This window comes from Streptopelia decaocto (assembly GCF_964273445.1).
Source record: "Streptopelia decaocto genome assembly, chromosome: 11".
NCBI lineage: Eukaryota > Metazoa > Chordata > Aves > Columbiformes > Columbidae > Streptopelia > Streptopelia decaocto.
This window is the reverse complement of record NC_138666.1, coordinates 10,613,958-10,630,349: the sequence shown is the minus strand read 5'-3', so window position 1 is coordinate 10,630,349 and position 16,392 is coordinate 10,613,958. Positions and strand designations below refer to the sequence as shown.

At 40.2% G+C, this 16,392-nt stretch overlaps 1 protein-coding gene across 3 annotated transcripts in view; it reads left to right on the top strand.

The window, feature by feature from the left end:
- CBFB (core-binding factor subunit beta) overlaps positions 1-12,817 on the top strand; it is a 40,946-nt gene extending 28,129 nt beyond the window's left edge. For all 3 annotated transcript variants that reach the window (XM_082063203.1, XM_082063201.1, XM_082063202.1), the window contains one exon: positions 11,175-12,817. In XM_082063203.1, the coding sequence (XP_081919329.1) occupies positions 11,175-11,243 (69 nt within the window). In that variant the 3' untranslated portion in view covers positions 11,244-12,817. The remainder of the gene's footprint in view (positions 1-11,174) is intronic.
- Positions 12,818-16,392: the final 3,575 nt, after the last annotated feature.

The window sequence follows — 16,392 nt, the reverse complement described above, 5'->3', positions numbered from 1 at the left end:
TTCTGTAATTCTGTGAGACTTATTCTTTCGTCCAAATGTAAAAACACTTACTTGCAGTTAGGATGTGTAAAAATTCTTTCAGTTAACAGTGAAACTGAGATAATAGCAAGCATCTAGGTCTTAATGATAAACATCAAAACTTGTGACACTGAGACACAAACAGCAACATCCCTGGCCAGCTGCAGGAGCTGGATTCAACAGCTTCTGAAAAGACTCTTGCTTTTAATAAGGCAGCAGGCAGTTGTTATTAAGAGATGTCCTTATTAGCTGCCAGTACCGATTTTCTCCTAAAACAACAATAATCACTGTCCCAGCTCTAAAGCACTGATGTAGGACAACTACAGAAAGGAAGAAAAGGAAAAATTACTGACTTGAAATATGTTTAAGCAGAATGAAAAACATCCTCAAAGGTACTTCAGATTTATGTGATATCAAATACAGGTTTTTAATAATTGCAATACATTTTGTTTTGCATGTTGTTTGTTTTGTTTTGTTTGTTTTTTACTGTACACGTTTAATATGTATAACAAAGAGATATTTGCCTTGATTACTTGTAGTTCTGTAACTGATTTTCACATTGCAGTTATCGTTTGTGTGTTTGAGTGTGCTGGCCACATATCTAGAATGTTTACAGATGAGCTTTTGCACTCTGGATCCTAGAACTGCATAAAAATCAGGATCTTTTGAGGTGGGGCAGGGGAGGGAATAGACTTACAGTGCATTCCTAAGGAGGAATCAGGTTTCCAAATCATTCATTGTTTCCCTGACTTTCACTTCCGTTGCATTCTAACCCAGCTTCTAACACAGCATTCAGGCAAAAGCAATTGAACTTTAATCAGTGAACACTTAAGTAAGGTGCTCGAGATCACCCTATGGAGCTCGCTATAGAAAGTAACGCATAAATGAGCATTCCCATGTTTGTTGTATTTATGGCCTGTATTGGATTTTCCAGTCCTCATATACCTGGTCAGCCTGGAAATACGGTTTGTCATTTGTACGCTTCTGGTGATTGCATCGCCGACAGCTGTAAAAACATTAGTCCAACTGGTTTGTTTTCTGTTTGTGTAATTTCAATAGGTCAAGTTATATCTTTGGTTGCACTACAGAGATGGTACTTGAAGGTTTTTATAGGCCAGCTAGAAAAGGAGGGTTCTAGGTGTGCAGAGTGAATTTTTACGCATGTTACACTGCACACATATGGAGATCCCCTCAGCATAATCTTTTTAAAATTATATCTACACCTTTCATCATTACTAAAAGTTAGAATTTTTCTTTCCTGCTAGGCCTGGCATGGACAGTAAAACTCAGAATTGCCAGACCTGGAACAGGATCTCATCGGTGGTAATGGTTGTTTTAGGAATTGCAACACTGTATAAAACGAGGATATTTCAGACAGTAGAATTACAGCTGAAATGCCTTTAATAGAGACCAGATTCTGTTTCAGTGGGGGAGGGAAGGGGAATCCTGCAATATTCCACCCACTTCTACCCAAAACAGAGGCGCCAGCTCTGTGGAAACATTTATCCGTCCAAAGCCTGGCAGCATATGAAAATGATCAGATTCAGTTCTTTTATTTATACAGCTTCCTGTGTAGAAAAGATTCCCTATTCTAAGTCTCTTGGTGGACTTTTAAAACAAAGTGGTATATCCTTGCGATCAGCGAAGGTGGTTGAAAAGTATTGCTGAGGTTTGTATGTGGCAGCTGGATATTAGAATGGGGATACTTTGAAGGGGAAAAAAAAAGCAAGTGCAGTAACAATTTAGGGATAATCACTATATTAATTTTCATCTTTAAGTGTCAAAAAAACCCCCCACAACCACCACCACCAAAACCTACTTAAAAAAACAGCCCTCAAAGCACTGTCAGGTTTGTTTGCCTCCCTTTCATCACACAGTATTCCTTTTATTGATGACTTCTCTAGCACAACACCTCTTTGTTTTAATGTACATATTCTTTGCATCTGAGGGCAGAATCACTAGTGGCTGGTAGGATGTGCTTGTATTTCCAGCAGTGATAGTATTTTTGTGCATTTACAACATTCCTCTAGGTTAAATAGGGTGTGAGTGGATTTTGGAATTTTCATTGAAGTTTTTAAGTGCCTCCGAGTCGAACTGTGTTCTGTTAAAATAAAACATAGTTTTGAATACAAATGCTTTTGGATTTTTCTGTCAACTTATGTAGCTGGGTCACATCAGATACTGCAAATCCTGCCTCACTGTTCAGGATCCTTTTCTTTCAAAGATGCTTTTGAAGTCAGTGACTGTTTTCAATTAATGTCTCCAAAATTAATAATGTATTCCAATGGCTTTCGCTTTTACAAAAACGTTGGAAGGCCGAGACAGTAAATGTTCAATAATACACATGAAGAAAGGCCTTATCCCCAGTTAAAGTTGCTGCTTGGCAAACTTGCACTTTTAATGGCTTCATACCAGTCAAAGGCAAAGTTCTCTTCACGTGTGCAAGTTCCAAACCCTGGAGAACATGGTCCAGGGCCACTACCATGGGGGTGTATATGGAACCGATGCCATTGAACGGGTACATGAACTTGAAGCATTTGTACTTTTCCCTTTGCCAAACTCATAGAAGACAGGGAGTAGACTGAGGGGATATTAGTGAGACAGATGCTGAATTTTCACTCTTTATCCCCTTGTGCCTTGGTTGAGAGAGTCAATACTAGTGTTTTCTTGTGTTTGGTGTAGTTTCAGTATGAATGGCCAGAGTTCGGTGTCAGGATAAGAAGTGTTCTGTAGAAACTACTGAGAGTTTGCTGCATAGACATGCTTGAATCTTCCAATAGAAACTTTTGCTTTTTATTTGCTGTTCTGGCCATAGTAGCATCATGCAAAATGCGTTACATTGTCCAGAATTGCTTTGAGAGGTTTAAATACCCCCCAGCTGGCAAAATTAGAATCCATTGAAAGTAACGGCCTGTGTGGAGTCCAGAAAAGCAGCAAGCAGGTGCCTCCTGCCAGCCCTTTGCTGGAGCAGAAGGGACAAAGCGATGGATATTCAAGGAGATGGATAAGGAGGCTGTCTTGTGCGTTGCTGTCTGCAGATAGCTTTTTGTTTGTTTGTTTGTTTGGTGAAGTTTTGTTTTGTATAGGCAAACAATAACTTCAAAATTAAAGAGATCCGTTAGAGTGTGCAGTTTGTCCTACTGTGTTACTCTTGAGCTTTGCTAAAGATTCTTCTACTGATTGTTTTACCTTGGAGGGGGTTGGATCCTTCTCAGTTTTCCAACATGATATGTTCACCCACTATTTTTAAAATGTCATGTTTTTCTATTTTGTGTTCGTTTCCCATGGTACTGCCGTGCTCTTTATTTTAGCAACACTGTGAGTAAAGAGGTAGAGTGGTTTGCTCTTCCCTGAAACAGTCTAGTCTGGCAATCTGTCTGTTTGTGGTCTTGTGCTAAATATAAATTACATTAATGGCTGAGCAGAGCCATTTCAGGAAACTACATGAAATTCCCATTTTAAAAACCTTCATTTTTGCTGAAAAAACCCACGACTCTGGTTTGAAACTTTTGTTTGTTCCACTAGAAATTGTTCTCAATACAAAGCACCCTAAAAAAATCACCAGGTCCACTCTTTAAAAATGGCTGGAGTAAAAATTTACCTAAATTTTAAACACCGAGTCCTGCCCTAGGTTTCTACACATTTTCGCTGTTTGTTGGGAATTATAAGTTGAAATGAGAGAGATGTATTTCATTTAATTGTGCTGAAGTTGTGAACTCTTAGAAAACAGGATTTTGCTACCAAAATGTGAATAGTTCACAATTGAAACAAAATCAAGTATTGGGATTAACTTTCCTATTCTTCCAGTGTTCTAGGCAGTGAAGTTATTCTCCCTTCTTTCTTTAACAAAAAAAAGGATCTTAAGATGAAACTACTCGTGTAAATAAATGCTCTAACTAATTATATGTATTTTTGTCAAGTATAACTTGCTTCAGAAGAAAATATAATATTCCAGTAATATTCTTCTTTTTCCTTATCAAACTCCTTTAAGGGTTTGTTTCCTCAAAAATTAACCTGGAATGAATTTAATTACTCCTTATTGTATGTACTCTCCAAACTGACAATGATATAAAAATAGTATAACCTTTAATACAGTTTTTTGGATGTGAAAGAAACCCAAACTGTTAATTCTTCATATGCAGCGGGTAGTGCAGACTTGATATAGGCTTGTTTATGTGTAGATGAGCATGAATGTATAGATAGATGTGATCTGTTTATATTTAGGATGAAACAATTTAGAAAAAAGGGAGTATGCGTTGCCTCCGAAGGTTCTCCAATGTGAGGGCAGTGATGTTATGGCTAGATTGTTTCACAAGAACTTTAAATAGCTGGTATTTGTGTAAAAGTGCTAGGGAATGCATATGTCAGAAAACCCATTTGTGCTGTACAGAATCGATGCTGACTGGAGCGCAGAGGAGATCAATCTTGCAAATCAGGGAATACTGTAATACAAGCGTCTTCTTTCAGTCAATGAAGGTTAGAAAGGGGCTGAGCAACAGGAATACTGTCTGGAGGCAATCAATATTAATTATAAATTTATAACCTTTATACCAGCCTTCAAGCAATACTTTCTAAAAGGGAGCATTTCGAGCTTTTTTTTTTTTTCCACTTGGAAAATAAGTTTTCATACAAAAGTTAAATTTTAGCTTGTACCTGAAGCTCCTCAGCACTTACCCTGTTGCTGTGCTTTTCCTGTTCTCAGCTTGCCGTTACCTTAGTCCGGTTATGGCTTTTAAACAAAGATGGAACCTTTGCAATGATTTCAGGCAAGAGTGTGCATCAGGGATTGGGAAGGAAATTCTGCTTGGCCTGGTTGTGCTCTACAGCTCTCAAGGGCTTGGGGTGGGAGAACAGGATTGGCACCTAATGCAACCGATGGGTGTTTTTAGGGAAGAATAGGAGGTAGATGCTAAATGGATGGATTTATCGATGGATTTTGTCAAGAAAATTGTTTATTTCAACTTTTAGAGAGCTTGAAAGGCAATCAAAATGGACATACGAATGAAGAAGAGCATCGGATATAGAGTTCATAACATGCATTGTTCTACAGCTTCAGTCTAGCATCCACCTCTCTTGCCAAATTTGAGACTGTTTTCCATTATTTGCATAATTTAAGTGGTGCTTGACATCATAATTAGGAAAGATCAAGGCTACTTCTTCCCAGGCCCAAGTGAGAAGGAGGGATGTTTGCAAAACAGGTGTTAGGGCCAGCAGCAAAGCAACCCCAGAGGCTGGATCTGGGCTACAAAGTCTCATACATCATGTCGCCAACTGCCTGCCCGCGGCTTCCCGGTGCGGCATGTCGCGGTAGCGGGGTCCCTTTGCTGCCAAAGCTCTTCTGAGAAGTGAAGATTAAAAGGAAAACTCTCTTTTTCAAGCCCCCCAGAGACCTGAAAGCATACAGGGTGTTTCATTGGGCCATAACCGTGACCAGAGTTCTGTTATCTATAAGCTGTCATTCTTACCATGTTGTGGTGGCCCCGTTTTGCTGACTTTAATTCTGAGAAGGCTGTTTCCACACCCCTGCTCTTCTGTTGAGTAAAGGTAATTGAGGTGGAGGCGCGGCCAGCATTTTAAACCACGGTCAGATCTCCACAGGAGAGGCTGTTGTTAACCAGCAACTCAGAGAAGCGTTTTCAGTTTGTTGCTTTTCTTGATGTGGGTGTGGAGGTGCACTTGATTGAAACTGGTCATTTTTCTGAGTATTGCTCTCTTTATTTCAGGTTGGTGGGTTGGTTGTTTTTTTTTTTTTTATGTAGGGTTTTTTGTGTCCTGTGGTTGTATGCTTTTTAGAAAAGGATCTGCAATGTGTTCTCTTTTTTTTATATCCTTTTTCAGGAGGTTGACAGACCTTCTAAGAGAATCCAAATGTTCACTGTTTAGTTTTTCATAACATAGCCTGATTTTTCACTTATTTAGTAAATTATAGATGACAGATGCCAAGGCACATAATGGGTCTGCTCTGTCTGTTTCAGCAGTATGGACTTGCCAGAATGCAATTAAAGAATTGCAGTGGAGTTGTCCATGGAGAGACTTTGTTTTGGCTACTTTTTGTGACAGCCCTTCTTCAAATAATCTCCCTCCTCTTCACCAGTGTCTCAAGTTATATATGCAGTGGATATTGTTGTTCTTGTGACTTCACTGCCTGGTATTCAGAGGTCCCAGTTTTGCCTGCTGGGTTTTTTTTCTAAAGTGATTCATGGAAAGGGAGGGCCATCTTCATGGCAGCCCTGTCCATCCTTACTAAATTTACCTCCGGCTTCCCAGTTCTGCTTTTTCAGAGCTATTGTGTAAACCGCACGGTGGGACTGCGTTATCTTTTCCTGATGAGCTCCTGTGGTAAAAGGAGTTGGTTTCCTCAGGTTTATCGGAGGCCTCTGAGCAAGCACAGGAAGGGGGTAGATACAGATGCTTTCTCAAAGCCAGCTTAAGCGTGGGGCAGCTACAGCGTGGGTCAGGATTGAGTGTCTGGTGGAGGAGGATGGTGTCCGACTGTCTTGGCTGCTGGAGGAACTGCTTGTGTGCTGCCTTCCTTAATTCCTAGATGATTATTATTCTTAGATCTGTTTTCCTTAGGTGCCCCAGGAACAGATGTCAATGCTCCAATGTGATCCGTGTTCAAAAGAGTCACAATTCTAAGTTAATTATTTATTTCAAGCTATCCAATTTGTTAAGAAGAAAATTAATATAATACAGATATTACTGATATAACTTATAGTCCATACAAGTTACCCTGTATTTAGGCTTGGGAAGAGCTCAGAGATAACAAGGTTCGAGACAACAGCTCTAAGAGTATCAAGTCAAAATGACTTTGTTAGTAACTTGTTTATTAGTATGTTATTACCCCTATGGTATCAGCATTATGAGTTCAGCGTGAATAAATCTATAATAGCATGTTATAGGAGGCTTTGAAATGTTCTTTGCCAGATACGTTCCTGCAGTTCTTTCAGTCAGTCATCATACTCTCTCCAATGTTAGAGGTTTTAAATGGCTTGCGGCCAGTTATAATTCCTTCCGTATTGCAGATTGGCGTGGCTTTGTGTGCTGAAAGCTGAGTGCAGAGTATTTTGGGGTATTGAAACTCCCTATGTCTCCATTGCATTAACTATTCAATTTCAGGATATTTGGAAGGAAGCTGGCAGCGTTGGTTAAAATACATTCATTTTTAAGAAAACTATAACTGTGGTGGGTTCTGTGTACTGTTGAGAAGTTTTTCTCACAAGCAAATATTTGTAATCCTTTCACTAAGTAGCAGAAGAATAACACTGGAAGTGGTGCTCCTTCAAACTTCAAATTAGCATTTGACTGAAAAATGAAATATGCTGAGATCAGATGAATAACTACTGTTTTCTCATGACTCATTATGCATGACTCATGGCAGAGTATTCCATTTCCCAATGGCAAAGATAGATACATCTTTCTTAATTGAAGCAAGTCTCCTTAATCTTTGAGAAGCTGAGCTCATTATTCACTGAGAGTAATTCTGGTGCTTCTGCATGGCGACATAAGGTATGCATTTCAAAAATTACAGCAAATACTGCAATTCAGAGGATTGATGAGCTGTGCTGAGAGCATGAGACCCCAAACTGAGAGAATTTTGGAAATTGCCATTTTTACATCTGTAATAGGGAACTTTTAGCTTCCTGTAATAGACTGGGGAGAACTACCCGACACTACCATACTGGTAGTCCCACTCCTTCTGCAAGCGAGTGTTAAGGATCTTGTGGCATTTCTTACGAAAGTTGTATTTTACCCATTGTCTGGACAAAAATATCACCCAATGCCCGATGCTCTGCAGTGTGCTGTCTACATAGAAGATGATTTCTCCTGTCTCTTATGAGTGGGGTTTTTTTATTTTTCAATGCATATATGGTGCTTTTACATATTTTTTTTTTCTTCAGCATGTAAGGCATAGCTGTAGTTGTTACATACTATGCACATACACCTTGGCAGGATGGTGACTGGTAGAATAACCGTGTTTCACGGGTACGTATTCTTGCGTAGTAGCGGAGCACAAGTAAAGGAGGGAGTCTGGGCGAGATGGAGCTGTCATTCCAACACATCGCAGTTGATTGTGTAAATCCCCACTTACCGAAATGCAAAATTACACCTTTATCCACATAGACTAGTGAAAGATATTGTAATGACTGCTTTTGGTGCATTTGAGGGTAATTTGTCATGCCATTTGTATATCACTCGAAAGGGCAAATCTGGTAGTTGTTCAGTAGTGGCTTCTGCAAACGCTACAAGTAGCAATGAGGTCACAAATCATGTGAATTCTTTCATATGTTTTGAAAGAAAAAGCCACTTTAGGCAAAGCTTAAATGCAACCATATGCCCATACCTTAGAGTCTTCACCAAAATTTGACAGTAAAATTGCTGTGTGTGTGATTTGTTTTCTGAAGAAGAAACTGTTGCTCTTAGAGCAGTGGTATAGCAGTGATTAACTCGCTGGGTTTTTTCTAATTAAATGTAAAAATATTTGTTGAGTACAGAACCGGTAACTAGATAGGTATAAGTAAGATTCTGATAATTCTTAAAAACGGTGCAAGCCTCTGTTTCCTTTTAGAAGAATGACGCAGCTGTTAAAACCAGAAGAAATTTCATTACAGTCTGTTCGGTAGGAGAAAAGTATGCGAAGTGGAACTGTTATCCTTTTGTTAATCTTAGTACAGCTCTTAAATTAGTGTGGGAGTATCTATTTAGACTTGTTGAACAACCATTTTGTATTAAGAAAAATCTTTACATCGCAGTTTACTTTTCTGTTGAAGGAAAAAAAATGGTGAGCTTTACCTCATTTAACTTTTCCGTGGTGATCTTGATGGTCAATGCTGAATGATTTGGCTTTTGGAAATAATGTGAACATTTCAATTAAATGCCATCTTCCAATATTCAGCGTCTCTGCAATGACGGCAGTTTGCAAAAGTTGTTTCAGGGGCTCAAATATTATGCCCTTTAGCACTTCAAATCTTCAGCTCTCTATGTGATTACAGCTGTTTGTTTTAACGCACTTCCTCGGAAAGATTACTGAGAAATCTGTGGGTTTGTGCACCAGCAATGATGTCGGTTGTCACGTTCAGAGCTCAGCACGGAGGAAAAGCAGGTTGTTTCCTGCAGTCGGAGTGTGACCAGTGCAGATAGAACAGAGCGAGAACATCAGCTCACCCCTAAATATCTAAAATGCAACCCACAACAGTACTGAATACATAGTGTAGTAGGTACTCCGTTTCCCTGAAAATAAGACAGTGTCTTATATTAATTTTTGCTCCAAAAGATGCTTAGTCTCTTACATGTATGGCTGCCTGGGCACTATTTAAATTGACTTTTTTAATGAACTTAGGTTTGGAGTAGGGTTTCTATTTCAAGCATCCTCAAGAATCCTGAAAAATCATGCTAGGTCTTATTTTCGGGGTAGGTCTTATTTTTGGGAAGACAGGGTAGCAACTGTGATATTTAAAATACTGCCAATAATGGCAATATGACTGACCACTAAAGAAAGTGCAGGAGGGAATTGTCTTCTCTGGAAACATGCTGATTGCTATAGAGGGATTTATTGAATGAACTCTGTGTGCATTGAAGCGGGATCATTGCACGTGAAAGGAAAACATATTTAAGTAGGAGAAGGAAGCAACACTTCTCTGTCTGGGTGAAACTGATTGTGCTGCGTAAAATTAGGCAGACGAAAAGAATGGTAGATAAGGAAGAACAGAGAAAGGAAAGTCGAAATTGGAGAAAATGACGTTGGCGGCGCATGCCGGCGGGTTCGGGGAGCACCTGAGCAGCACCCTGCAATGGGGCGGCTGCTGGGAGAGGTGTCCCCCCGCTCAGTAAACGTGACTCGGAGCACCAAGAGCAGCTCCGTGAGTGTCTCAATATTCAGTGTGATCATGTCAACGTGCTGAGTGCTCACACTGCATCTTTCACTGGTACAACCGCCTGTGTTAAGTCTGTTCCTGCCTCTTTCAACAAAACACAAGAAGTCTTTCAAAGGAGGGAAGTGGTCACTTGTTTTGCATTTTTTGGAGAGCTTTTTTTAATATTTTTTTTGAAGCTCTGAATGTGGCAGGTTATTGCAGCTGGTGAAAGCTGAATAAAGTCTGTGTAGTGATGCCTTCTGCCAGCTGAGAACATGGCCCTGTAGTTACACACCAAGGTGCCAGCTATTTGCTGTGAACATTTGAGTGTCAGTACTCAAATGTCTTTAAAAAACAGCTAGCATATATTAGATGTTCCCAGAATCAAAGTATTGCTTTAAATTTTAAGTATATCGATGCTTTTCAGTATTTACCTGCAGCATTTGTGTGTGCTATTTGAAAGCAGCCTGCGTGTGTACAGGTAGAGAAAGTAGACAGCAGTGTCTTCTACTGTGATTGATATTACTGTGACTGACCCACCTTAATTCCCTCTTTAAATTTCCATCTACTCAAAGTGTTTAACAGGATCATTTATTTAATGCAGAACCGATGTTATGTTTTTTAATACAGGGGCACAATCATAAGTACCAGTTTTCTCAGGTTTGTATTATTGCAGAGTTTACAGGTGCACCAAAGAAAAATATATGCTGCAGCAATACCCCAACTTTTAAGAAGTATGTCAGTCTATAGAATAAATTGTGCTAGTGTGTTATCGTGTTCTAAGTCTTTATTCCAGAAGAAGCTAAAGTAAATGTTTCCCACATAAAAATACTGAGGGGAGATTTGGAAATGTAACGTACTATGCCATCTTGCATCATAGCCTTTCTTCCCAAAATCTTGATCCTCAGAATATTTACAGAAAAGTTTAACAGAAGGGAATTTCACAAGAAAATGTGGTTTGGAAGAAGATGCACAAAATCTTTGTGTAGGTATTCTGGAAATGTCTCGCTGGTGGTTGAAGTGACGTTGAGAAGCGTTTCAGCCTGGCTGCGGGATGGAGAGGCAGAGCCAGCGCTCTGTGCCCCTCTTCTGAGACCCCGTCAGTTCTGGGGATTATTGAATTGAGGGCGAAAAATAAAGATTTTTATGTGAAAAATGAATGTCTTGGTTACTGCTTGAAATGTAAAAGTTTCTGCTTTAGAGATGGTTATGGTCTTAGCCATGTTAATACACTGTATAAATTAACTAAACTGATACCTTCTAACTCATTTTTTGATCCTAAATATGTGTTTATTAACACAGGCAAGAAGACAACAAGACCCTAGTCCTGGGTCTAACCTGGGAAGTGGCGACGATCTCAAACTACGTTAATCAACAGCAGCAGGCGTACCGTGGGTCTGCACACATGCATTGCTTCTACTTGGCAACGGATTTAATAAAAGACCAGAAACTGTGATAACTGGGTATACTATGGTCTGTTTCCTGACCTGCGGCAGTCAAAATCACCCTGAACTGCCATGGTTTGCACTATGTTTATGTTACAATACCTGCATTTCCCATTTTAAGCATGTAGCCAGTGGCAATTTGAAATTTTGTTTTTCTATGCAAACTTATTTTTGTTGGCACTATTTTAGTGAAATGGAAACTTATGCAGCTATAAAACCGTGTTTCTCAACTGTAATAAAAATTGTCACTTAAAAATAGGTCAAGATATTACAGATTTAAAACTCCTTTTGTTTTTATTTTTTTTTTGTAAACTGCTGGAAGCCAATGCATTCCAAGCTTAACTTTTTTAATATGGGCTTTTGGAATTTTGATTGTCCTTATTGTGCTCCTGCTTTATTTTAGATACGCATTCTTATCTTTCTCTCAGTTTCCTTTTTTTTTTTTTTTTCCTAAATTTGCAAGACCTTCTTAAAACTGCTGACATTATTTTGCATTATTTACAAGCTAAACCCAGTGAATCAGAGCTGTTGGAATCGCTTTTCAAACTTTAGTGGGTTTGTGAACGTTACAGTTGCAGTATTCTTTTAACTGCTAACAACTCATTGGTTCCACTTTTTAAATGATAAAATCTTAAAACGTGTATTCTCATGCATTAATGCAGTCTGGCCCAGTATCTGTCTTAGATTTTATTCTGTAACAAGTGAGTTTGGGTGGTTGTTATCCCCCTGTATATAGTACGTTACTGAAGCTCCTAGGAAGTCGCAGGCTGGCTTCTGTTTTATTCAGGGATTTTTTTTTAAATAGTTCTTAAAAGGGATACTGCAACTCTACAATCAGATTCAACAGCGTGTTAAACTGGGAACAGAAGTGATCAGCCGCCAAGGTGATATGTATTAAATCATGTTTAAGATAGCTGCTTTAAGTATATTTTATATCTTAGGCTTTTTGTAAAGTTGTGCTGAATGGTGAAAAGTTGAGATGAGGTTGTGTGCGGAAAATCTCATACTGTGCATAGGACACTTCTAATAAATCTTATGCAAATTAAGACTACATTGCAGTATATATTGCATTTTCTAACAGGGTAAGATTTGGGACGAGTTAATCTGTGTGAATTATCTTGTTTTATTTGGGGTGATGGTGAATGGACTCGTTCCAAATTTATCATTGCATCCAATATTTGAAGAAAATTGATTAGGAATGTGACGTCATTTGGCTTAAAATGTGATGCTTCCTGTACTGCCTGACTAATTAAAATGTCACTTAAATACCTTTTTAAAAGAGGTGATCTGATTTCGATATTTTAAGAATTATTTTGAATGTAAACTAGTGTATGGTTAGCACAGTTAAATCCCTCTTAAAATCTATAATTAAGATAATTACATTCCTTATTAATGGCAAAACAATAGATGCAAAAGAGGTCTTGCAAAAATGTAAACAGATGTCAATGTGAAGGAGAATCTTTGTTAATAATATGAATATTTAACATTCACTTAAAAATATCAACTCTGAACTGTGAGTGTCATCAAATAGAAATATTTTGATACTTCAATTTAAATGTGATTCACCTTAAAGAACCTTTTTCACTCTGTGCCCACGTATTCTTCTTGCTCCTCTTCCCCCCACAAAGTAATTTTTCTGAAGTGTTTCTGCAATGAGTTACTTAAGGGGCGCACGCACGCATCCCGGGCCTCGGATCTTCTCTGCCATCTGTGTATTTTTGATGGAATAGTCTGAAGATTTATTTTAAAATGTTTTCCTAGCGTTTCAGACAGTGGTTTAAAACCATAAGTACACAGAAAATGATGCTATCAGATATTAACGTTGCTATCTTTGTGTAAATACTGAATTTTCCCTATCATCATTTAGCATTCTGCTGCTTTCTATATCTTAATGCTGGCATTAAGATCACAAGCCCTTACCCTCTGCTGGTTAGTGCAGACTTTTTAAAGTGCATTTTAAGTTATTGATGCAATTTGATATTTTTCATAATTTCTATTTAAACTGAAGTTGCATCATCTTTTCTTGAATTCATCTCCTGTGAGAGTTGCCTTAAGCTACAGGATTGCTTTTGCTACTTTTTGTGTTGTACGTTTAACTTTCATAATAAACTTCTGTGTAGTGAAAACAAAGTTGCTGTAAATTTATTTCTGACACCCTGGCGTTCCACGCCGATGTATTTCGTGATTATGGGGTGAGTTTCCAACCTGCTGGCAGTGCCACGCTGTCCCTGGTTAAAGCAGCAGTGACATCCAGTGGTCACTTAAAATAACCCAAACCTCCCCGTATTCAGGAGGGGTGTTAACGACTCAAAACCTTAGGCATACATAGGGGAAAATGTGGACTTTGCTGCCCTAAAACACTTATTTATGGCTGATACGTCCTGCTTATTCTGAAAGCATATATCTATTTAAGGAACACTAAGAAATGTTGTGGTGTTGGGTTGGGAGTTGTGCATGCTGACAGAAGAGCTTTGGTGATGGGCACGTTGTTATAGCTGCCGTTCAGCCTCACTAATTGTGCTGCTTCGGACGAGGAGGAGGAAAATGAGGTCGTTGGCACATCGAAATGGAGCACATGGGGAAATGTGGTGAAGGAAAACGGGAATGTTACATGCTGCACCTGAAACCCTTTTCTAAAGCCGCCGAGATGTAAGGTGGTATAATGTCAAATACCAAATACTGTATGGCAATGGTGGATGTCTACTGAAATAATGTAGAGGATTGGGGTTTTTTTAATAACTTGACCTGTTCCCTGCTTTGGGAGTGTTTACATGCAAAAGGACAAAGTATAACCTTATTTCATATTTTTTTAAATCTAACTGTAAACAGATGAGAGAGTGCATTGACTGTGACCTGTGGTTCCTCTGCAGATCCCTGCGGCATGGGAGGGAAGGAGCTTTTAAAACAGATCCAAATGCCAAACACGGTTGCTCTGATTCTGTGTTCCTCAGGGCAGATGGGATCTTTGCCGCGTGCTGTGGGCTCTGCCCTCAAAGCAGCTCCTTTGGAAAGGTGCCTTCAAGGAGCAGTTAGAGCTGGGCTTGCTCAGCCTGGAGAAGCGAAGCTCCGGGGAGACCTTATTGCGGCCTTTCAGCACTTAAAAGGGGCCCATAAGAAAGATGGGGACAGACTTTTTAGCAGGGCCCGTTGTGATAGGACAAGAGGTGATGGTTTTAAACTGAAGGAGGGGAGATTTGGGCTGGACATGAGGAAGAAATTTTGTACACTGAGGGTGGTGAAACACTGTCCCAGGTTGCCCAGAGAGGTGGTGGATGAACCATCCCTGGAGACATCCCAGGCCAGGCTGGACGGGGCTCTGAGCAACCTGAGCTGGTGCAGATGTCCCTCCTCATGGCAGGGGTGGCACTGGGTGAGCTTTGAAGGTCCCTTCCAACCCAAGCTATTCTATTAACTCATCAGTTTACCCGCAAGTTCATAGATTGATACACTGTTCTGCCCAAGGTCCATCATAAGTGGACAAGCCCCTTATTCGTTAAGTCTTTTTTGAGTGGAGGCATCTGAAGGACAGAGGCACTTTGTCCCCTGACACCTCTCATACTGGGTTTGCCTCCCAGGGGCATGGATCGGAATGGGAAAAGTCTTCCTGCATGAGGCACCTACCGCAGAAGGTTGTTTTTGAAACATACCCATCCTTTCCCTCAATTAGTGTGACCTAGGGATGGACGGCCGTGTTCAGTTTGGGAGTGACAGACCCCTGGAAACACTGGAGCTTATCAGAACGGAGGATGTGGGTACCCTGGAGCCCAACCGGAGCAGGTGAGGTACAGTCACTTCTGGCTTTCTTTTGGTTTTTTAACCTCTTGTAGTTACATGGCTTCTTCCTAACCAGAGAGAATCCAGAGTGTTAACTATTTAGTCTGTTTTACCATAGTTTTCAAAACCTGAATGAATGTGTTTCCTAGTCTCTCTTGAGACAAATGGCAGCTATCAGCTGCCCTGGGGGGACTCCTGGTCCCTCTTTTGAAAGAAGGAAACTATGGAAAAGAAACTGGGGGTGAAAACAGCAGCTTTTCTGGTCCTGCAGATCTGTGGTGTTTTGTCTAATAATAACCCCTGTTCAGGTGAGGGTTGGGAAGTTAAATGAAGGAGACGTGGGTTTGGGGAACTCCAAATTTGTGTGGCCTGACAGGGTCTTGGCAGGACTTCTGCATTTTTTGTCTGCCTTTAGTTCAGGACTCCACTCCGTTACAGATGTATTTAGGAACCCATCCTGTCTACGTGGAACTAGGACCAATTTCTGTAAAGTCACATTATTTTGTTACTACATTTCCAATGCAAATCAGAGAAGGACAAAAATGGCTCCAAGGATGAGAACTGCAGCGAGAAGTTTTACGGCAGAGCGCACATTTGCATAAGGCACCATTTCTCATAACTCATTTGCCTGACATCCTGTCTTCACACCGCCACAAAATGTAAATCCCAGGACATGCATATTCATCAGCTGCTGCACAGCTCGGAGCTGCGCAGGGTTTGAGTAACGTTATTAAATAGCTTTCTCAATTACAGGTTGAGATTAGTGAATTTCCAGATTTACTGAGGGCTTGTTTCTTAAAGCTGGGGAGCGAGGGTGGAAAAAGGCAACACAGAATTGCCGAGCGCTGCCTCGGCCGCTGCTGTCACCCTGTGCTGGGTGTCCGTGGAAAAATCAGGTACCTGTAGGAGGGGCAGGAGTGGGAAACAGGAACATTCTCGCTCAGCTCTATGCTGCTGGCTCGGCCTGGTCTGCAGTTTGTCACGGCTCGTGAGACTTTTGCTGAGTCTTTGTTGTTGGCTACAACTCTTCTGATGAGTATCTCAGTGTTCTCCAGCCTGTTAAACTTGATGATGGTGTCTTGGGGGATCTGGGTTTTCCTGGTGCTCCACTTTCCCTCGTTCCACAGGCTGTAATTTTCTGTTTTTCATGGGAACTGGTGGCCTTGTCACCTTCTACCTTTCCAATCCTCTCTCTTCCCCATAGCAGGTGATGGATTAGCTTGAAATCAGAATAACCACCTAGAGCTGGTGAAAAGTTTGCACCTGAAATCTTCTGTCTTTTCTAGCTGTTACCTGCTGGA